This window comes from Peromyscus californicus, unplaced genomic scaffold (assembly GCF_007827085.1).
Source record: "Peromyscus californicus insignis strain IS unplaced genomic scaffold, ASM782708v3 Scaffold_9__1_contigs__length_137607984, whole genome shotgun sequence".
NCBI lineage: Eukaryota > Metazoa > Chordata > Mammalia > Rodentia > Cricetidae > Peromyscus > Peromyscus californicus.
The window spans coordinates 61,592,226-61,616,434 of record NW_026294617.1 but is presented as its reverse complement, the minus strand read 5'-3'; the positions used below and the strand labels follow the sequence as shown (position 1 = coordinate 61,616,434).

The window sequence follows — 24,209 nt, the reverse complement described above, 5'->3', positions numbered from 1 at the left end:
GGTTCCCCATGTCAGGACAGCCACAGAGAAAACAAAAATATACCAAGAGTGAAGGCATTGTTTTGCTTAAAACTGAGACCTAGTCACTCATCAGAGCATAGATGAATGACAGGCTAACTTACAGGAACCAACCTTCAAGGAAGGTCTAAAACGGAAGTTGACTTTAGATTTAAAGTCAGGTTTAAGTTGGGCAAATTCTTCACATGGAGTCTCAAGTTGGGGGTTCAGAGACTTATTAAAACCATTGCACTCAGATAATGAAAATATAGCAACTATTTTTCCCAGCCACTAACAAAAAAAAAGCCACATGCAGCTTCAATGCTGCCTACAGTTATTATCTTTGGCTTCTAATGGAACAGTTTAATTTTCATAATGACTAGATACAGCTCAGTGTTTTTAATATGCTTCCCTCCCTCTCTTCTGGGTATTCCTAGGATTTATTATAAAGACCAAATCCTGTGTGCACTAATAACACTTCAGGATCAGTAGCTCTCAGGGATCTTGGGTGAAAAATGACTGATTAAGTGTGGAACTTTTCTGATTGGGAGCTGACCTTTGTTTTGAGATGTCATTTCTACAGACTGCAGACTGTCCCATTTGAGAATATCCCTTTTCGTACCTCCTTGGGAAACGTCTTTATCTATCAGCACAGACTGTCCCCGGAGTACACTTGCTGGGGAAGTGCACAGTAGTTGTAGCTGAGGGTAGGAAGCAAAGTCAGTCTTTCTGTGTTCACACATGAAATAAGAGGTAGCTCCTTAAACAGAGATATGAAAAATGATACTTGGCCATGTTGGACACATTGAAGATCTAATAATTTTTCTTTAAGTCATATAAAATGTTCTTAATATTAATCATGAACTATGGACTTGTGCAGTTATACTGACTAGCTTGTTTTTTTTGATACAGAGTATATAAATTTATGAGGAAGTAGATATGATTAATTCATTCCTTTGTTTTAAAATGTGCACACCTGTATTTAGATGGTGATTATTTCAGTCAATCCACAAAATATTGTTCTGATATAACTACTGATTACCTATTTTTGGAAGTAATTAGTAGATATGAAGATGGGTTTACAGTCCAATGACTACTGTCCCATTTCAGAACAATGGTGAAAATGAGGGAAATGAATTGCTCTAGGGAGAATATGTCACCTATCCATAATGCATTACTGAGTCAGTGAACACAGAATATGATTCTATATCATTTTGTTACCATCTGAGAATTTAACCACTATTTTAAGTCACAACAGGGAAGCAGAGCTTGCTTTTGTCTATTATAATTCATACATTTTACCAGCAAATCAGCGACGTGCACACTTGCTTTCTCTGATGCTGATTAGGGATTTCTGAGTTGCTGCTCCGCTCGCTTTTCCCCTGCACCTTTCCTCTTCCTTCTTTTCACCTCTTCTCCTGGACATTGCCGCTTCCTCCCTGCTGGCCTCCTCATGTTTAATTCTTCAGCGCTGCTGTACCTTGCCAGTCAGACGCACTGGGTGTGGAGTGTGTGAGGCAAAGGCTGATTGTGCTCTCTGTCCCAGTGGCTGCAGGAGAGTGCTTATGCTGCGCTCTGAAGAAGACATGCAATGGAGCCCCAGGAGTGGACTCCCTGGGACTCAGCACAGCTGCATACAGCAGTGCTGTAGTTCTTTTATTTTCCACATGCTGTGAAGAAGGACACTGACTTACAATTCGGAGGAAACTAAGAGAGATTAACAAAATAAATAAGTAAATAAAAGTATGTCCAATGTACTTAATTTTAGAGAAAATTTCAAATTACAAATCCCAGAGAAATCCATGGTTCACTTTACCTGTAAACCAAAACTGTAGAGATACCAGGGCTGCTCCTTCCTGTGATGCAGAAGTTAAGCAAAGTTGATGCTCAAGCTGATTTTGAAACATTGAATGAGTCTAGAAAAGTTGGTGAATACACCTGGATTTAGGTGATTCGAGCTCTAAGGAAATGCTACATAATGGTAGCATAATGGTAAATTATTAGAAATGCTATATATAGTAGATATGGGCATGTAGATATTCAGTATTGGTTTTAAGGAAAATGTATAAACGTTATGGGGCAATAAAGTAAGAGATGGAGAATTATAAAGCACTATAACTTGAATTATGTATGTTGTTTATGTCATCTACCTACTAGCTTGTTTACTAAATTTTCTTACATTTGCTAATCGCCTTATATGGTTTCAGTCAGGTAGCAAGTGAAGGGGGAAGAAACTTCCCAAACTAGGGAGAGAGAGAATGTTTAGGAGAAATGACATCAGGAGAGCCATACAAGTTTTTAAGAGCACTGACTGAACGTATTGGGGTTAAGAAGAGCACTGACTGATGGTGTTGGGGTCTGTGATGAAGAGCACTGACTGATGTTGTTGGGGTCTGTGATGAAGAGCACTGACTGACAGTGTTGGGGTCTGTGATGAAGAGCACTGACTGATGTTGTTGGGGTCTGTGATGAAGAGTACTGACTGATGGTGTTGGGGTCTGTGATGAAGAGCACTGACTGATGGTGTTGGGGTCTGTGATGAAGAGCACTGACTGATGGTGTTGGGGTCTGTGATGAAGAGCACTGACTGATGGTGTTGGGGTCTGTGATGAAGAGCACTGACTGATGGTGTTGGGGTGTCTATGATGAAGAGCACTGGGAGTAGGGGTGTTAATGCACTGGGAGTAGGGGTGTTAATCACCTCTTTGTACCACATGGGAAGCTAAGACTTTACTCAATCTGAAGCCTGATCCCATACGAATTTGTCAGGAAGGTAGGCATGGTGTTGGATGCTGACAGGGCATTTCCGGTAGCTCCTCCAGGCTGCATTACCTGCCTCCCTTCCTTATTGTTCCTCATGCCTGTTCCTGCTCAGGTTAATTTTTTAACCAGCTATAACGGGGGGGTGGGGGTGTGTCCTGTGTTCCCTAGTTAGCATTTCCCCTGATGTTGGAGGGAGATGATGAATGAGCTGCAGAGAGGAGAGAACTGGTTCTAGAAGGCTGGGTGACCAAGGGCGGACAGCAATTGTGCCTGTTTAAGTCTCACACAGTCCATCATCTCTGAAGACTCCAGCCTCACTCTGTGGAACGTGGAATCTCACTATTTCCTCCTTACCCACTTGTATTCTGTCTACCTTGTCTTCTTGTCTTGAAGCACTTAACATGCTATAACGTAGTATGAAATTTAACATTTTTTTTACGTATCACCTCTTTCTACCAGCTACAATACGGGTCAGTGACAGCTGGTATCTTTGATAGTTTTTTTTTTTTTTTTTTTATTGACATACCAAAATGCTTTGAAAAGGAGCCTGGAGCATAAGAGGCACTGAATATGTGTCGGAAAAAAAAAAAAAAAACAAAAAACAAAAAACAAAAAAAACTTCTGGGGCAGGGAATAAAAAAGAAAACAAGCAACTGGATATTCCCCAAGGCTTCTGAGATAAATGCAAATAAGGAGTCCTAAGTGTCTGAATAATTCAATGGAATTCAGCAGGACATTACCACAAGAAGACAGTTTCTGGTTTGTACTGCTGCTTCCTTTGACTTTAGCCCCCTCCAGGGAGCCTGTTCCACGATCACCGTAGGAAGCAATGCTTGAGAGATAAAGGAACTTGTTTCGATAAATAGAGAGGATATTGGAATGGTTGGTGATTGGCCCTGGCTAGTGGATTTCTCTGGAAAAAAGCTACTTCTCCATTTTATGCATAGAGAGTATGGACTTTTCTCACTCATTTAAGGGTTACTATGGCTGGGTATGTGTTTCATATAAACTAAGTTTATTATAAAAAATATATGATTCGATTTAATTTATTTGGAAGAACAGAACATGGTGACTATGGTGAATTAGCATACACTTTCTTGTAGACTTGATTGACAATTATGCATATTTTAGGACAGATGTTTCTAAATTCCCATGTGGGCATTAGTGTTGGTTCACAATAAAAAATTAATGGGAAAATAACAAAATTAACATAGTCATGCCCTTTTAACCAGCAATTCTATTCCTAGGAATTCATTCTGTTTCTGTATAGAAATACAATTAGCTACAAATATACTCATCATAACATTATTATTTGGACTTGTAGTAGAAAAGAAAAGCACTCTACCTGCCAAGACTTCAGTATATTTAAACAATGAAAATGTATGCAGTCATGGTATCCAAGAGTATTTGTTGAAATGAAAAGATAGCCATCAAATTTGACATTGAGATTGTTGGCAGTAAAAAGCGCTATATATTCAAATGTGAAAATCTTGATATAATATTGACAGTAGTTATTTCGGACTAAGGGAAGCTTGTTATTTTCTTTTCAGTTTTTTTTTCTTTCCTGTGCTTTACAAATTCTTACAATCAGCAATAAGAATACCTAACCCAAACCACTGCATTAGCAAAGGGTACACATCTGTACATTATATATTCAGAACCTTTCCATATTGTCCCAGTGTATGCTATTAAGAAGATGTAAGCACTTTGGAGAACTAAGTTCCTTTCACTTGATAGCTATGTACGTTTGGGACACAGAATAAGGGCACACGACATGTATCTCAATAATTGGGAATGCAAATATATAAAGCTGTATCTTAATTAGTATACGCTGCTTTAATGATTCAGAACAAAAATTCACATGTCATTATCTGTCATTATCATCATGGGACGTGAGTTACATTCTCCTTCACGTTTTTTAGAAAAGCTAGGTTGTAATGCTCATGCTGTATATGTTATTTGCCTAACTTCACTCAACTAGTAAATTCTGAGCCCTGAAATCACATTTCCTTGGTGCTGAGAACGGGATTCAAGGCCTTATGAAGAGTAGGCAAACAATGTCCCCATTGTGTTCTTGAAGCAAAATCCAAATTATGGGCTCTGATGAACATAGGATGTCTTCAGGGGTATTTCCATGCTAAGTCGTGCATAAGACATAACACAGATGGGGAGATTTCCTTGAATAAACAGAGTGAGAAGCGGCAGGGACCGACAGCTTCTGAGAGAAGCGTGCCCTTGGCTGGCCTTGATGGTGTCATGGCAGCTGTCTGGGTAGAGGGCTCAGCTGAGGTGGGTGGAGTCAGAGATGGCTCTCCACGCAGTGTGTGTGACTTTCACATGGAGACAGCCGCCTGGGAACTAGTCAGTGCCTTCTCTACCCTGCACTGTTTGAAGGATGACTTCCTCTTCTGCTTGGACACTTACTTGAGAAAAGCAATCCAAATTCTATCAAAATAAATGTATTTATAGAATCCTGATGACTGTTAAAAATGATAACTGAGATTTCCTTGCACTAACTGTGTATAATTTGAGCTACTGTGTTTAATATTTGAGAGCTATATTAGAAGATTTGACCAGTCCACTCAGCATCTCAAACCTAATGTGTTTAAAGCCAGCTGCTGATGGCAGTTGCTCAGGCCAGAAACCATCTTGTCCTCCCGGAGGCTTTTCTGTCCCTCAGTCCAGTACAACAGGCTGTGTGTCATTTGCCTGAACAGTCACCTGGATTGAAGTCATTGCTCCCACACCCTGCTGCCTCTTCTGATCCACTCACTACATTTTCACCTAAACATGTCTGTCCCCCAGAATGTATTTGTTCCAAGATAAGTGGGTTCCAGTCTGTTTTGCTAAAGTCTTTATCCTCAGTTCCCAGGACAGTGCCCCACAGTTGTAGGGAATCAATAAATAGTTATTGAATTTTTCCCAATCCAAACGTAATTCATGATTATATTTAGTGCTGGATATTGCATTATGCATGAGAGTACTGAAATGTAGTTGAATGTATGTGTTCCCCAATATATTATGCACTCTAATAAACTTATCTGGAGTCAGAGAACAGAACAGCCACTAGATACAGAGGCCAGAAAATGGTGGCACACACACACCTTTACTCCTATCACTTGGGAGGCAGAGATCCATCTGGATCTCTGTGAGTTTAAAGCCACACTGGAAACAGCCAGGCATGGTGACTCATGCCTTTAATCCCAGTAAGTGAGCCTTTAATCCCAGGAAGTAATGGCAAAAAGCAGAAAGGTATATAAGGTGTGAGGACCAGGAACTAGAGCTGGTTAAGCTTTCAGGCTTTTGGGAAGCAGTTCAGCTGAGATCCATTTGGATAAGGACACAGAGACTTCCAGTCTGAGGAAACAGGATCAGCTGAGGAATTGTGAGGTGGGGAAGCTGTGGCTTGTTCTGCTTCTCTGATCTTCCAGCGTTGACCCCAGGACCTGGCTTTAGGTTTGTTTTTATTAATAAGACCTGTTAAGATTCATGTTACAAATGTATCCTTTTGATTTGGATAGAAGCATGTGGCAGTTTTTTCCTAAATCACTAGGTTTTTAGGTACACAGTGTCAATTTAAGCAATTTTGCTCTACAAATCCTGTTCTAGAAATAGATCTATTATTCACAGAGTCATTATGATTTTGACAGATCTTTCATTTTAACTTTGCTTCCATCACACTTTCATTTTCTTTCAGAAAAGAGGCACAACTGGATGAAGAAGGCCAGTTTCTTGTCAGAATAATATATGATGATTCCAAGACATATGACTTGGTGGCTGCAGCAAGCAAAGTCCTCAGTAGGTTCAACGAATCTTTGCTACTCTGGATCAACCACACATAGGTCTGCAAAGGAATACAGGCTCCAAGTGTATGATTATGCAAGCGGTTCACTGAACAGCCGTGGTGGAGCAATCCTATGATGCTCAGCTGGGGCTATGCTGAAACCTATTCTTCCCGTATAAGCTGTTTAGTGAGTAGAAAGGGGAACATAGAAATTCTCCCTTCCCATTCAAGTCCTTGTATGGAGAAAATACAACTACTAATATTTCAGCCATAAAAACTTCGGTTACAGCACCAACCATAGAGTAAGCATTCAAATGTAGAGGGCAGAGAGCATTATTCTCAAATGTGTGTTGCAGTGATAAGCTATGTGAAGCACTGACAAGGAGAGAGAGGAAATTCATTGACAAATGAAATTCATAGATAAGACCCATGGCTAAAAAAGATGTAATTCAAACAGGTTTCATGGAACAAAGCTGTTATGAGTATTAATGTTCCAGGGGGGCTCAAATGCATCTCGACTCCATTCTGCACAGAAGACCATGAAACTCTCAGCTTTACTGGACAGGATTTATGAATTAGAAATAAAACTACTAGATAAGAGAAAAAAACAGAAATTATGAAAGAAAATATGGAGTAAACTTTTAAAATTCTAATTTTCAAATTTTTGAAACTGAAATATCTGTTCAGGTCAAGAGTAGAGCTAAAGAGGAAATAAGATGTTTTCAATTTAATGATAAATTGAGGCAAATTTGGGAACTGATTTTATATTATCCAAGTCACTTAAAATATGTTTAAACTCTGTTAATGTATTTTTAAATTAATTTTTTGTGTGTAAAGTGTACGTGTTTGTGTCTGTGGGCATGCAAGTCACATGTGTGTGTGGACACACATGCATATGTGTGCATATGTGTGTATTTTGAGGCCAGAAATCAGAGTCAGATGTTTTTGTTAATCATTCTTATTTTTTTCAAAATACATTTTTAAAAGTTTTGAGATTATAATGTAATTATATCATTTCCCTATTCCTCTTCTGTCCTCAAAACCCTCCTGTGTATACCCCCCACTCTTTCAAATCTATGACCTCTTTTTTGTTTATTATTGTCACACACACACACACACACACACACACACACACACACACACACACGTATTCCTAAGTGCATGAATACCACCTGCTCAGTCCATGTAATGTTACTTTTATGGCTATGCTTTCAGGGCTGACCACTTGTTATTAAATAACCAATTGGTGCGCTTTTCCCTGGGAAAGACAGTTTCTTCTGCTCTCAGCATCCCTTAGTGGTCTGTAGTTCTTCCTATATGGCTGAAGCCTCATGAGCATCCTGCACCCACCCACATTAGCGTGTCTATTAGTGCCATCCCTGCTCAGCTCCTGTTTCAGCAGCCATGATGGTTTGATATCATGAGTACAGTTTCTGACATATTTAGGAGACATAATCTCACAGCAAACTCCCTAGTCCCCTGGATTTTACAGTCTTTCTGGTCCCTCTTCTGAAATGATCCCTGAGCCTTAGGTAGAGCATTTGTGTTGTAGATGCATCAGTTTGGACTAGACTCCACAACTCTACATTTTGGTCAATTGCTTCACCTTGTTTTCTAAGATAGGGTCTCTCATTGAACTTAGAGCTCAAGATTTGGCTCGATGACTCGTGGGCAAGCAAGCTCCAGTGATCCACCTGTCTCCAACCCACCCATGCTGTAGTTACAGGCATTCACCCCTATATCTGGCTATTGTATGGGGGCTGGGGATCCAAACACAGCTTATCATACTTCTGAGGCAGGCACTTTGCCAAAGACTCCATCCATCCAGCCTCCTCACCCTGTTAAGGAATTTTTACTGAAGACATATGATATTTGCTTCTTACTAAGATTTATGTGTAAGTGGTTTTCTTAGAATTATTTATATTATCAAATGCAAAAGGTATGTATTTTCAATTAGAGAAGAGTGATTGAGTACACATTATTACACTCATAAGTCGAATAAGATGTCAGTCAAAATCCATACAGAAAAAGTAAACACTTAAAGTTTAGAAAATGTTAATGACTACATATTAAGAAAAAAGCAGGCTATTAAGGTATGTACTCTGGAAAGAAGTAGTTAAATATTTATGTTTATATAAAGAAAAGTTATTTTGTAACAGAGTATCTTATATTTATTTATAGTGTGTGCGTGTGTGTGTGTGTGTGTGTGTGTGTGTGTGTGTGTGTGTGTGTGTATGGTATATAGATGCTTATATCCCACAGTTCATGTGTGGAGGTCAGAGAAGAACTTCTGGGAGTCCTTTCCTCTTTCCTCCACCATGTGGGACTTGGGTATTAAACTCTGTCACCAAGTTTGACAGAAAGCACCTTTACTAGCTAAGCCATTTTTCTGGTCCTGTATCTTTGACTTGAATAAACTGTTTCTCAAAAGAAACAATACACTAAATAGATACTTATAAACTATTAAACGTAAGTGTGTTACTGTGTAAGTTGAGCAAATGGTCACATTGCTAATACTGTGAATTACACTATTAACATGTTAGCACATAGTCTTCTCCAGCAATTGCAGTATGCTGGCCAGAGATTCTCAGTCTATGTTCACACTGTAACTAGGTTCATACTGCACAAAAATTGTGGATATTTTAAGTCATTTTCATATAGACTTGTTTTTACTCCTCTTATTGACACTTTTCTGCCTGTTGTTCTTTCCTCTTTAACCTACAAAACAGACCTCAATGCTGGCGAAATTCTACAGATGTTTGGGAAGATGTTTTTCGTCTTTTGTCAAGAGTCTGGCTATGATACCATCTTGCGTGTCCTGGGATCCAATGTCAGGGAGTTTTTGCAGGTGAGAAGTCTGAGGTCCTGAGAGGGAAGGCTCTCAGTGTCAACTCTTCAATTTGAGCTCTTGAGTATTTCTGTTTAGCTAACTGGACAAGAGTATCTTGCTCCTGAAGAGGAACCCTAGTGACCATTCCCACATGAAATCACGTTATTTGATGATCATGCGTATATTTCAGCATTTTCCATCATAGTTTCATAGTCTCTACTTGTTAACTCTAAACATGCAAGCCGTTGATTAGTATTCTCTTCAAGTCCACATGGTCTATTACAATCTGCTCAATTGCTTTAAATAAGAACTGCAGATATGAATGGTGTGGTCTTCTCTTTTCTATATATGATATAGCTTTATTCTTTGTAATATACTCCTAAATCTAAGGTCCCATTGAACAGTGTATCAGTATTCAGGAAGTGCTGCTGGGCCTCCTTACTAGGAGAAAGGTGGGTTGGGGGTGGGAGAATGGGTGGGTGGGGGAGGTGTTGTTTTAGGTATTCTACTTAGGAAAACTAATTCTTTGCCTTAGAGTTACAAATTAGTTGATCCATCTCTCTCTCTCTCTCTGTCTCTGTCTCTCTCTCTCTCTGTCACACTGTCACACACACACACACACACACACACACACACACACACACACACACACTGATAAAAGGAAATCCAAAGCCCTTTCAGGTAACAAAACAAAACAAATACCGCCACCCAAGGCTTTTATCTTAAGCATTGAACAATTACTGTAGAAGTCTGTACTAGTGAATTCCCCATTTGCTGAGATACTATTTCTGGACCGCCTGTGCTATTTTGAGCTCTGGCGTTTGTGAGACCCTCTGGATGAATGTGTGAATGCCCAGCGTCATGGGGCTTGTTTGCAAAGAGTGTTCCTAACTTGACTGCTGCAAGTAGCTAGGTCTTGCTGGAAAATGATGTCAGCACAGTACCAGCTGAACTGAAGCCCAGTTTTGGGAGAATGTAAACGACTCCAAGGCCAGCTGCATTATTGATTTAACAGCCAAAATAAGAACTTTTGTGTTTAATCAAAATGTCTGCTGTTTACACAGGGACATTTTTCTTATAAACTTAAAGCAGCATTAAATCAAGATGAACGCTGGTTTACAGTCTCCAGCTGTGGACTTACTAAAGTCCTGCTGTCCACCGAATGCTGTCCCTTCCAAATGAAATAGCTGCTGAAATTAAAGTCAAACTGATGGCCTTTAAATTGATTATTTCAAATGGATTGGAGTTTGATACTTCCAAGTATTGGAGGGATTTTATTTTATTTTTTAATACAAAGTCCATTTTGTTTTTGTTTTTGTTTTTTTGTTTTTTCGAGACAGGGTTTCTCTGTGTAGTTTTGGTGCCTGTCCTGGAACGCACTCTGTAGCCCAGGCTGGCCTCGAACTCGCAGAGATCCACGTGCCTCTGCCTCCCGAGTGCTGGGATTAAAGGCGTGCGCCACCAACGCCCAGCCAAAGTCTATTTTTAAATTATTTTTGCTGGCTACTTTCGCCTTACCAGAAAAGTTTTTAAAAAATATGTGGGGTGTGTGTGTGTGTGTGTGTGTGTGTGTGTGTGTGTGTGTGTGTGCATGTGCATAGAGGCCAGGAGAGGAACAGTAAACGCACACAACTGCTGAGCCATCTGTTCAGCCCCACCAACGACATTTTAGCTTCCAGCATTGCTCCATTTTTATGAAACTCTGAATGGCCATGTCTATACAACAGCCCACATATTTAAGTAGATTTACTAACTCCTCTATCCCACCTGTACTCATCTTGACCATCTGCTTCATGTATCATGGCAGAGTAATGAAGGCCCATGCCTCACTGTGGCTGTGTTTCTCTGTGCTCTCAAGCTGCCTTGCCCAGCTGTAGATGCTCTAACTGGGGAGGTCCCTCAACACTTTATAAAAGTTTATTATTGTTTGACAATATTGTGCATTATGTAGTACGCCATGGTAACACTCACCTCCCCACCCTTTCCTGTCGCCGCCTCCATCTCTATCAATTCCCCACTCCTTGTAACAAGTCTTCACCCCACTATCCCATCTTTCTGTTTTGCTTTGTTTTATGACCCACTGGGTTTAACCAAGACTGCCCCTGTGGGTATGGGTATGAGCTAGTAGCTACATCACTGAAGACAGTTTTCTCCTCTCCCTTAGCAACCACAACTACCAATAGCCAATATCTCTCTCATGAGAGCCAGAGCCCCATGGTTCCCTCCAGAACCCAAGCTGACAAGTTCAGTCTAGAAAAGGCAACCACAGCTTCTCCAAGGTCATGAGTGCATTGGACATGGCATGTTTAGAAGACATGTTTCATGGTTATCCTCCCGATCCTGTGGCCCTTATACTCCTTTTCTCCCTCTTCCCTGATGTTCCTTGAGCTGTGGAAGCGGTGGTATGGTTGTCACAGCAGGGGTTGAACAAAATGACTCAAACATCACACTTTCAAAGTCACAAGTTTCCTCACTAACTACTATTTGCAACAAAAAGAAGATTCTCCGACTCAGGCTGAAGATAGAGCTGGTTATCCGTAGGAAGCTAGCAATTTCGCCTGTCAGTATGCTGATTTAGCAAAACAGAAGTGGTAGGGTCGCCTGTTAGCCTGTGAGCTCCACAGCCATGGCCTTTCACCAGACCACAGCACCATGTATGAACTTTCACACTGGAAATGAGCGAAGAAGTAAGTCACCCAGCCTCAGAGATGATGCAAAAGAATAGAAAAAGGCTCAGTTACAATGTAATGTTAAACATGCATTAACATCTTTAAATTAAATATGTTTTTAGTTTGTGTCCCCTTGAGTAAGACTGTGGAAAATGAAAGTAGCTATTTTGGATACTGTAAAAATTTCATTTTTTCCTACTTTTGAACAAGTGAATTTTTGTCTTTCTGGTTTTGAAATTGTCTATTATCGTGACAAATTTACTGTGCTAAGACGATACTTAAGAGCAGGTGGTTTTGTTATGGTTAGGCTGGCAAATAGAAATGCAGTGGACATTTTTCCTGTATCTGTCATTGTAAAGTAAAGCACCCTAGCTTACATATAATAATTTTCTTCCAGCATATATTAATAAAACACTCTTCAGCGTGTGCTTTTACCATTCAGGGAAGAGTAAGATGAACTGGGCTCAATCATGAAGAGCATTCAAAGGCTTTTCTTTCTTTTTCACTCCCCGATTTTAATCAATAACCAGATATTTAGCCTATCCTAAGTGCTACATCTGGGGAACTCAGCCTTTTTGATGCTTGTCTGAAACTTTCTAGGAAGGGTCTTCCTGGGTTTAGAGACTGGATAATCTTCCTCACCTTTCCAGTCTCCTCTCTTTAACTCTGATGATTTCTCTAAAATGCAAATAAACTCTATTGCTCGCAGGGAGTGTCGAGCTTATCAGATTTTAAACAATGGAAATTACTTCTCCCTTTGTTCTCTTCATCTCTAGTCTCTCTTAGTACATACAGTCAACCTCAATCTCTGTAGAATCTTTTATTAACCATGTTCTCTCTGTTGTCTGAGGTTCTGTGCATGCTCTTCCCTGTGCCCCGAACGTGGCTTTGGCTCCTGTTCACACAGTAAAGTCAGCCCTCCAGGTCACATTTCTTCTTCCAGGAAGACTCCACTTCTCTCCAAACTCTGCCCTACTTGTGATGGGGTCGCTGGCTTTTCTCACGCTTTCAAAGCACACTGTCCCCAGCCTCAGCCCCAGCACTGACTGCACCACCATTTCCTGTTTCTCCCACTGGAATGTAAACCGCAAGAGGCCAGAGACCCCGAGGAGTAGCTAAGTGGATGCAGTCTGCAGTCAGAATCTGGGCATGAATCAATGGTTTAAGGACAAAAGAATATTCCCTGCAAGGAGGAAAACACAGAATAAGCAGATCCAGCAGGAACTCAGTGAGTAATGATTCCATCCAGGACCATCCATGTGAAGTGAGGCTGTGCAACTTCCAGAGCTCTTCAAGAAAATTCTATCTCCCATCTTAAAGGAGTTAGGAGGGTTTATTCTAAGGCAAATATGAGTGGCTATGACCTGGGAACACAGATCCAGGTTGCCAGATATGATTACATGTTCCATCATGGCACAGGTAATACAAACTTTTATAGTCACAGGAAAACAACACAACAAACCTATCAACCAAGGGTTCGAACATAGCCAGGGAAACTGTACTACAGGTTTTAGATGTTATCTGATGACATGCTTCACTCTTGGATTGGTGCAAATTAGTGGCAGGCTAAGGATGCATTCCAGAGGTTTTACACAAAGATATTAGGTCATAATTGAAAAAAAAAAAAGGCTATTAAAGGAACTATAACAACTTAAGGTGATCTGGCCCCAGATCTGCAGCATTCCAACTCTACAATCACAAAGCTCTAATTAATTGGTCAGTCAGTCTTATAGAATTTTCAATTTATCTGCGTTTTTTTTTTCTTTTCCCGAGAATTTCAGTTGATAGAGATAAACCTAAATTGATCCATAAATGAAGACACATTGGATAAATTTTCTTTCTAGATAGACAAGGTAAATTGATATTTATTATTTAATTTTTAGGCTACAATACTGTATCTGTACATTTAAATACATTGTTGTGTCTGTCCATTAAACATATTTATATATTTTTGAATGGCAACTTTGATATTGCCACTTAAATACTGCAGAGGACAATGACATTGTTGTGAACTCATAGGTCAGGAAACTATTAGACCAGGCTTTGAGTGGGCATCTGCCACTTTCATCACACCAAAGAGGACTTGGGGAACTTCTTCCCTGGACATATTCACAAGAATGGCTATGTCTCTCTCTCTCTCACACACACACACACACACAAGCACATGTGAACACGTATCTAACTTGAAATTGTTTCTACATATTTCTGAATATCAAAAACTGCATGTATTAAGCAATTATCAGTCCTGCAGGAATTAATTCTAGAGTCACTTGGTGGCAAGTGCTTTTATGCACTGAGCTGCCTCGTCAGCCTAAGTCTGGAATATTAGTAATTTTTTTAAAAATTGGTTCTTTCATTGGGATAATACCTCTGTTCCTTTATAGAAATGGTGTATTGTAGGCCACACAGTAATGGCAGTATCTGTAATTTAGTTCTAGAAAATCTTGCCATTTCCTTTGATAATTTGGTTTAAATAATTGAAGGTACTTGTGTTCTCACGTGAGAGACTTTGCTTCCTTCACCAAACTTACAACCTTATACAATTTCTCCTGTGTTTCTGTGATCAGTGTTTAAAATTTTGTATTATGGTGACTTTGAAAATGAGACTTCCCAATGAACACAGCAATAAAAAGAAATAAGAAATACTTCTGGAGGAAGCTTTTTCCATTTGTCTGTAGGGATTGCATACTTTTTGCAACCGATTTTTCTTAAGTCTGTGAAACCATCAGTTTTGGAGCTGTTAATAAAAGTCATCTTTGGAATTTATTCCTTAGTTGATTTTATAATTGAGAACATAAACAATAAGGTGAAGAATTAAAAGCATTTTTATTGTGATAGTTAGATTTCATTTGCATTTAACTGGAAATGTTGTTAGAAGGACAAAGCTGTATTTTAGCAAGATTCTTTTGCTATTTTCTACTTTTATATTCTTAGGTGAGGCCTACATAAACTTCTATTGGAGGCCTCTGCGTACTAAGTGAAACACTGCTGTGCATGCATACTTTGCTAGCTCTCTGAGAACATCACTGGGAAGGAATGTCCAGCCAGTGCTGTTTCCACTGCAGTCCACTCTGCATTACGACAGAAAACATTGTCCAGAGATCACTCCGACAGTATCCTTGTCTTTCCTGTGCCTGGCTTCCATCACGAGATGCAATTCTGCTTCCTTTGAATAGGGGTTGGCTTTAGTAATCATTTGACCAACAGATTCCGGCAATGGAGACAATTTGAAGCATCCTAAGCCATAGCTTAAGATATTTTCATGTGTGTCTTAGGTATCATAGAAAAATTTCACCATAAGATGCTATCTCTAAGAATGCAGACACCTAACATGAGATTTTCAAGCCACACAGACTGTAGAGATGGTCAGAACAAAAGTCTGCCTGATTCACTTGCAGAGACCTGGCCTTTTCACTGGCTGTTTCTAGGGTCCATTGTAGAACATCATCCTGCCAGTGTTCTGATGACTCCAATCCAGGAGTTGCCACACTCAGTCAGACAGCACAGAGAACCATCAAAGATGACAACAAACTAGTATTTCAATCAGTAAGTGTTGGTGTGGCTTGCTCTACCACAAGGAAAATTGCAACAGGGCTTTATTATTTTTCCTTGTAGATTTTTTTCTTTTAATATGTGTGTATGTGTGTACTTGGACAATGAGTCAAGAACTTTGAGTAAGTCCTTGGTGAGCTGCTGTAGGGCCTTTGATATGGGACCCAAATGAGGCCAATACAGGACTACCCATTCATTCCTAATGACGCTGCATTATTACCTTGTCTGTTCTTTATGGCCCTAGCAATTTTATAGACAAAATCAGCATCAAAAGCTGCCAGGTTGACTTGAAAATGACACAGGGAAAAGGCTATTTTAGAGACCTGTTAAGATTTGTATTTCTGAGCTTATTTCAAAACCCAGAAGGACCTCATTTAAAAATTTAAATATTCTTTCATTCTTGGCTGGAGACTTGGTTCTCTCAGCTGGGTCTGTGGCACGTTCAGTCACTTGCTTTCTTCAGTTCTGCTTGGCTCTGGTTTGGGCTTATAAAATACAGCCCACCAGCAGCAACCTGGCACTCACAGTAGATCCAATTTCAATTTCTCAAATGTTTGTGCAAGTGGCTATTTTGGGAAATACTAGGATTTTCCTAAACAGCTGTAAAACCCTAATACTTCCCTAAATTATTTATATTTTGGAGGAAAATGCACTAGTCACTTTATTTTAACTTTTGGATTTCAAAAGAAACATCTAAACTTTAATGTCTATAACCTGCAATTAAAATGTGACTTACATTTATTTAAAACAGAAAAACAAAACAAAAGTGAAGGGAGATAAAAATGTTAAAAATTGGAAGATTCTTCTTTGAATAACTGCTTACATACTTTCACTAAATATAGATCAGTTGTTAAATTTGGTATTATCTGACAGAATTCTGTTTTTAACATGAGTTTTAAAGCACAGGAATATGTGTAATAGTCACAAAAGTATATTTTATTTATTTTTTTATCCTTAACTAAGATATTTCTTTTAAGAAAATGCAGTGGTAAATACATACAATTTTCACCAGTTTCTGTTTAAATAATTTTGATGGCTCGGATACATTTTCTTTTCAAATAGAACTTTCCATTTTTTTCTTTTTTCTATTCTATGATTTATTTCTTTTTATCTTTATGTGTAAGGGTGAGTCCCTGCATGTATGTCTGTGCACCAGACTGATACCTAGTATTCAGGAAGGCCAGAGGAGGACATTGGATCTCCTTTAAGGAGAGTTACAGGCAGATGTGAGCTGTGGTGTGAGTGCTGGGAACTGAACCTGGGTCCTGTGCAAATGAAACAAGTGTTCTTGAAAACTGAACCATTTCTGCAGCCCACTCCATGCTTTTCTTTTAAAAATACTAATTCTTTTCGTTTTTTGAAGGAGTAACTCCCAAATGGAAAGGGGGAAGCTCTGTATTTCCCATCATTTCATTGTTTCCCACCAACTTAGGGGTAGGCTCACCATTTATTTCAGTGTTGCTGGGTTAAACTTTTCTTCTCCAACTTCCAAAATGGCTTACTTCTCATTAACCTCAGAAAGCGGTTTTTCAGGGTCTGCAGTCTATATTGACCATGGTTGATGCTGACCCTGCCTCTCAGTGGTGTGAGCAAATGGAAAGGGAGAAAGTGCTGGGTAGCCAGGAGGCCTTTTAAAAACATCATGAAGGTTTTTTCAGTGCTGACCCTCAATGGATCATCAATACAACTTCAGGGTTAAGGATTATGGAGACTAAAAAAAACCAAACAAAATCTCTTTCCTTAAAATCTTCCAGGTAGAGTCTTTATCTCTACATTTCTGTGACCAATGTATACATTTTGATTAGCTGTACTAGGAGCAGAGAAAGTAGGTCTTGGATTTCTTCATATTTTGTCTCTGTCATTATGTATGAGCTTATTTTTGATATAGATGCCTGGTACATTTCAAGAAGAAAAGATACATTATTTTGAAATAGTCTAAAATCTTAAAAAGTATGGAACTTAAAAATGTTTCTCAGGGAAACAGTTGTTTCCTACATGTACTGAGCTCACCCCACCTGGAGCTGCCGCACTGGCCCAGGGTAACAGGACACATTTTCCTTCCTCTCAAAAGCACAAACACCAGACCAGTCAACCTGACTGACAGTTGCAGAATCCTTGCATAGAAAACGTACATTCATTTTCTTTGTGTGTGTGTGTGGGGGGGGGGTTGGTTGGTGGGGGGAGCCACAAGATATCAGCACAATTAGAAATTAAATTAAGCTGGGCGGTGGTGGCACATGCCTTTAATCCCAGCACTCGGGAGGCAGAGACAGGTGGATTTCTATGAGTTGGAGGCCAGCCTGGTCTACAGAGCGAGATCCAGGACGGGCACCAAAACGACACAGAGAAACCCTGTCTGGAGAAACCAAAACAGACAAACAGACAAAAGAAATTGAATTAAAACCTCAGACTGAATTTTAGGTATTGGAGCAAAAACACCACCCTTTTAAATGATGCTAAGGAAAATGAGAAGTTTAAGCATACTTGAGGTTGCTTTGTGGTTTTTTGGAGGTTGTTCACACTGAAGCATGTATGTTTACATTTTCCCATGACTTTCGGCTATTTTACGAATGTGCATCCTCCTCCTAACTAGCCATGTAGCTGTTCTCTTCCTGTACTTACCTCCCTGGCTATATTTAGAAATAAAACAACTCCAGTTTTGTGAAGAAAGTTTTATTGCCAAGAATGTATCAAAATAGCTGTGTTCATGAATTGTCAAGTCTGTTTAGATAGTGCTATCAAATGTGAATAAGCTTTTCTCTTGGCCATGTGAAGGGTCCTTGTTTCTGGTTTCCTGGGGTTACTGCAACAACTGTAGTTCAAATATGAGTACTGCACATCTCTTAGCAGTATAAATGCAGTGAAAATAATTTAAATCTAATCACAATCCAATTTCTTAGAAGAGACATGCTGTGGTAATAACTTGAATTTTGATGGAGTGAAACTGAGCAAGGAAAGCTGTAACTGAAGAAGTCCCAAGAGTGTATTTTATGCTGGGCACTATCTAAAGAAAATCAATATTACATTAAGTGGTAAATCTTTCATGCTCCAACAAAGCACTCTACTTGTCCTTTTAATTAATAGCAAATTCAATACAACAGCAAATCACCGGAGGGTTGGTTACCACAAAAAGCCTTGACTCACAAACACTGTCACTCAGCGTTTGTAGTAACCCGCTTGCCTTTCATGAAACATTTGAATGCTGCTGTATTACCAATATTCAAACTTTAGGACTGTCCATACCTGCGCACAAATTCCAATGGTTGCACCAAAAAGAGAAAGGTGCTGTCTTGAATGACTCATCCATCCTGGGGATGAGCAAGTCCAGGGTCAGACCTGCCTTAACATCAAGGTAGCCACTAGCAGAAACGGTACCTTTGTCACTGCCAGTGATTGGGTTGACTACATGTAGGAACGCACAAAGGGCACATCATGAGCCAAAATGGAAGTTGACAGTAAGCCGATGATGACATGGGTGTATTGACTAGGGAATATTAAAATTTTGTTTAGAAAAATGAAATCTTATTCAGCCGCCTATTTCACATGGTTTTCTTTCATTTTAAGGAGCACAGGACAGTACTTGGACTGGAATAGGTACAAAAAATGTCCTTAATGCAGCCACAAACTCAGTTGAGACTTTGTGGAAAATGGAGATAAAAGAACTCTTGACAATACATTTTCTTCTCAAGAGATTTTTCTCTCCCATTGTTTTTACACAAAAAGATCTTCAGGGGTCTTAAGGGTTTTGTAGAAGAACCCCTTGTACTATTCAACTCAATAGAAAGAAATAAGAAGCTCTGGGACAGGTGGGTTCCAGGAACTGCCCTGTGCAGGCTAGAACACTGCCTGGTAACTTTTGCACGGCAACAGTGGCCCCTAGAGGCAAACAGGAAGAAGCCATATTTTTGTTCAACACTAGCTTGACTTGATTTTTATGAGGGGGTTATGAGAGGGAAGAAAACAGAATTCATTGAAGACTGAGGCACACAGAATGACACTGGATTTACCCAGCTGACTGAAACAGTGTTAACTTTCATGACCCTCTGTGCCTGGGTGTATCTCCCAAGTCCACACAAGCCTGCATGAGACACGTTGTCAACTGCTATGATGTTGGGCTGACTTACAATTGTGGCTTTCACAGTCCTTGTGTCAATCTGTGTATAAATCAGTCTTGAATTTTAGGGACTAATGGAAGATGCTAAGAAATTTAGCATGTTCTAAGTGACAAAGCTACAGTAAAACAAAAAGCTTTAATTTTCCAAGACTTTAGTTTGAGATGGTCATTTTTCTAGTGCCTTGCTATGGGCTCTCATCTCGATTGCAGACTGTTGATGAACAAGGAATTATACACCCTTTACTTTAAATAAACACATCTTTAATTAAAATATCAATAATTAAAGTAATATGCTTATGTTTCACTATCCTTGACGTTTTGCTTTTTTTATTAAATTCAGTTGGGGATGATAGAGCAAGCAGAAAGGATGTGAGTGATTTAAACATTCGTTACTGCTTACTACAATGCATGTGAAGAGCAACCTCAGACGCCTGCTTTTGCCCTTAAGTGTGCTCTTTTTCTGGTGAATGGCACTTATTTATCATTTCTTGAAATGTACCATTGATAATCACAAACATTCTTCTCAATCATTCTGCTCTCTTTTCATTCTCTCTGTGGTACTTAATGTAGAGCTATCTCAGGGATGCCACGAAGGATCTCCTATGTAAATGTTTACTATAGTGACCCCCCCCCCAGTAAATCCAGATTTGAACCTTGTTTCTGCTCCTTGTATTGCTAAATCCTCATAGAAGTTTCTAGTCACTGTGCTTTCCTCTTCCCTACAGAACCTCGATGCCCTACATGACCACCTTGCTACCATCTACCCAGGGATGCGTGCACCTTCCTTCAGGTGTACCGATGCAGAAAAAGGAAAGGGGCTCATTTTGCATTACTACTCGGAAAGAGAGGGGCTTCAGGACATTGTCATTGGGATTATCAAGACTGTTGCTCAACAGATCCACGGCACTGAGATAGACATGAAGGTAATGTCCACCATCAGAGACTAAATACGAGTGACACTGGAACATTTGAAATGATACTACAGTGATTGCTGCAGTACCTGTAAGCAGAAACGGTGTGAACCCCAGCAGTCTTCTCTATTTGGCCTGGGAATGCATTATACTGGGCAATTTTCCCCTTGCAACAGATTTTCTTTCTAATTATACATTGCTTAAGGCAAGAGGAAATTCAGTTACTTTCTGTGAATACACGCCAGCTGGGGAAGGGGAGGGGTGCTGACTGACAGAGCTTCAGCCAGCAAGATATCAGATTGTGGATAATGAAATGTAAAGAACATATTAAATTAGCTGACTTACAGATCCCTTTTTCTATGAGAATTCTTTTGTCTCTCCCAGAATGTACCTAGAACATTTTATTTTGTCAACTAAAAGTTTGTGTTCGTGTTCTCTGTTTCTTTTTCTTTTCTTTTCATTCTTTTTTTTTTTTTTTTTTTTTTTTGAACTCAAGTTGTGCTGGTGAACATAACCAAGCCAGCTCTGGTCTTTCCTGATGCTGTATGATGACAGCCATTGTTATTTTTGAGTGACAATTTCAAGGTACCAACAGAGAAACTGTGCAACGAGGAAAATCGCCATTTTTCTGTCTCTAACCTGGGTGGCTCCTCGTTAGCTGTTCTCTGTGTGCATGTCCCGTGCAGCCTCAAGGGCAGTGTAGCCATGGATTTGCTCTACAAATGTGCCTGCTTGGGAGGCCTACCCTACAAGGTCAAGGGTGTACTCTCTTCCTAGGCCACCCAAAAGGCCATATGTGCTAATGGGGAATCTTACCAGAATTATAATTAAAAATGATGTATTAACAACTATGGGAGGTAGTTCAGCTGGTAGAATGCTTGCCTACCATTCACAAGGTTCTGGATTAAATCCCTAGCATGGAATAAACTTACCACAGTGGCACAAACCCACGATCTCAGTACTTAGGAGCTAGAGGCAAGAGGTTCCGAAGTTCAAAGTTATTCTCAGCTACCTAGCTGACTAGAAACTTTCCTGATGGAAGCTTGTCTAAAATACATAAGACCTTGTCCCAAAAGAGTACTGCCCTCACATTGCACAGATCTGAAAATATCTAGAAAGATTTTTCAGCTTTACGTGTGTATAGCATTTGCACATACTTTAATTTTTCTAATTTTCTAAATGCAATGTTCAGAAACAGTCACTTAGATTCATAGCTAAACTAAAACACCATCAGTTAACCATGTTTTCTCCCATCAACATCCAGGTTATTCAGCAAAGAAATGAAGAATGTGACCACACTCAATTTTTAATCGAAGAGAAAGAGTCCAAAGAAGAGGATTTTTATGAAGATCTGGACAGGTTTGAAGAAAATGGTACCCAGGAATCACGCATCAGCCCGTACACCTTCTGCAAAGCATTTCCTTTCCACATAATATTTGACCGGGACCTAGTGGTCACTCAGTGTGGCAATGCCATCTACAGAGTGCTCCCCCAGGTAAACCACACAGCTCCACCCCCCAGGGTCCCCGGGGGGCCTGACCCTGTCACGGGTTTCATTCCTCTTTGACAACACTACAGGAAATATCCCACGCACTTATAACCTAAGCGTATTTGAAAATATTTCCATTAGACTTACTTGTTTCTTCTTTGATCACTGACAGGGAGAGGAGGAAATTGTATGAGAACAGCAGACTTGCCTTGGGAGAAAATGGGTGACTTGGGAACAGCAGTCAGATTTCACTCATGTTTTTGTTTATTGAATAAATATTCACTGCCTATCTGCCTTCCAAAAATAGTTTTCAAAGTCAGCTGTTGACAAGGGGAGGAAGGGAATCTACAGACACTCAGGATGAAAAGCATGGAAGTCACCATGTGTGGAATGGCAGAGCACTGAAGGACCACAGAGGGTTCAGCATACTTGCCCTTTCTCTCTAGTCCATGTAAGGATTTGCCCATGGCATGTACGTGTGGAGGTACCTTTGGCTCTAATTCAGGCCTGGAGTACAGAGGTCTTGTGCAAAGCTGTAGCTCTGGAAGCAGAAGCAGAAGAGGGTTTCATGTGGGCTTTCCCTCGGGGTGTGTTACTCCTGTTTCCTTCTGTCCTGACATGACACCAGGTCCTTTTCATCCAGTTATTTGCTCCATCATAAGCAGCTGCTGCATGTTATTACTTCTATTAACATTATCTCTCTTTTGATGAATGTTAAGCAACTATTTACTGGTGTTTTGATATTTAATTTCATTTTTCAGCCACAGGCATCTAACACATGGTGCTACGGCTTAGAAAATTACTTTCCTTCTGTCCCCTGAAATTATTATTTTATTTGCATCAGCTTATATTTGAATATTAGTTACCTAAATCCATATGAGGTTTCCTGTCATATGCAAGTGCAAGTATTTGATGTTTACTTAATCACTCAGTTGCATATTCAGGATAAATTTCCCAGCTAATACTTAAGATTTTTTTCACTTATAAATGCAATTGATCTGGCTTAATATCAAGATTAATATCTAATCATAAAGTCAATTTCAAGTTGCTGAGTGTTCTTTGTGGTTTTTTTTTTTTTTTTTTTTTTTTTTTTGCCTCTTAGCTCCAGCCTGGGAACTGCAGCCTTCTGTCTGTGTTCTCTCTGGTCCGCCCTCATATTGACATCAGTTTCCATGGGATTCTTTCGCATATCAATACAGTCTTTGTACTGAGAAGCAAGGTAATCAGACACTCCAACTGAATGTAAACAAGACATGTTATCAATCAACAGTAAAGGAGAGGGGAAAATCATCTGTGAGCGTAGTCTATACAATGGAGATAGAACATAAAACACAAATCTCAAGAGAGCAATGTTTGGTTGAAGAACGCAGACCTTTGTCAGCTGATCAGAACCAGTGGGGAAAAAAAAGTTTGAGAAAGTGCCTTGCTGGGAACATCTAAGTCTCCTCAGTCTCACATAATAAAACCAACATCTACTCCCTTGAATTTACAACGCTTTTTTTTAAAGAAATCAGAAGACCTAACAAGAAGTCTTTGATAATGTCACCAAAGCCAGTGATTTATCCTTCTGTAAATTGTTTATAATTCTTGCTAACATTTTTTTTTTCTGTAGGGAAATAAAAGGATTAAGAATCCATAAACTGATGTAGTTGGTAGTTTAGATGGTTTCCAGATCTCCTCATTTGTGTGCCTGGGATAATTGTAGCAAACACAATTTCCCAAGCATCCACATCTTTCATACTCCCCACATGATGTTCCAAAGGGCATGGCCACATGTGCTTTATATGCTGACTGCCTTCAGTTGTTATGTGAACACAGAGTTAGCTTGCCTTAGCTTTGGTACAATTCAGAAATGTGTGTGGCCCTATGGAAAATCACAGGTGCTTACAATGATTGCAGGAGCTGCAGCTCCAGTGCCGTCACCCTGTGTGCAAAGAAGGCCATCAGGCACTGACCATTTTACCTAGGACAACACCCTTCCGGTTCTAATGGGCTACCTTCCACTCCCTCAGGGTTGATGAAAAGGATAATTTTTCACTCCTTCCTGATGCCTTGTCAGGCAGGAGAAAGGCAAAAGCTAATGTTTTGTCTTCCCTGTTC

The 24,209-nt window shown here is 39.8% G+C and overlaps 1 protein-coding gene across 1 annotated transcript in view; it reads left to right on the top strand.

Moving 5' to 3' along the window:
* Positions 1 to 24,209, top strand: part of Gucy1b1 (guanylate cyclase 1 soluble subunit beta 1) — a 45,192-nt gene that overhangs the window by 7,997 nt on the left and 12,986 nt on the right. Inside the window, exons 3-7 of the mRNA XM_052731402.1 lie at positions 6,458 to 6,558; positions 9,274 to 9,392; positions 20,435 to 20,632; positions 21,885 to 22,115; positions 23,212 to 23,328. Of these exons, the coding sequence (XP_052587362.1) occupies positions 6,458 to 6,558; positions 9,274 to 9,392; positions 20,435 to 20,632; positions 21,885 to 22,115; positions 23,212 to 23,328 (766 nt within the window). The remainder of the gene's footprint in view (positions 1 to 6,457; positions 6,559 to 9,273; positions 9,393 to 20,434; positions 20,633 to 21,884; positions 22,116 to 23,211; positions 23,329 to 24,209) is intronic.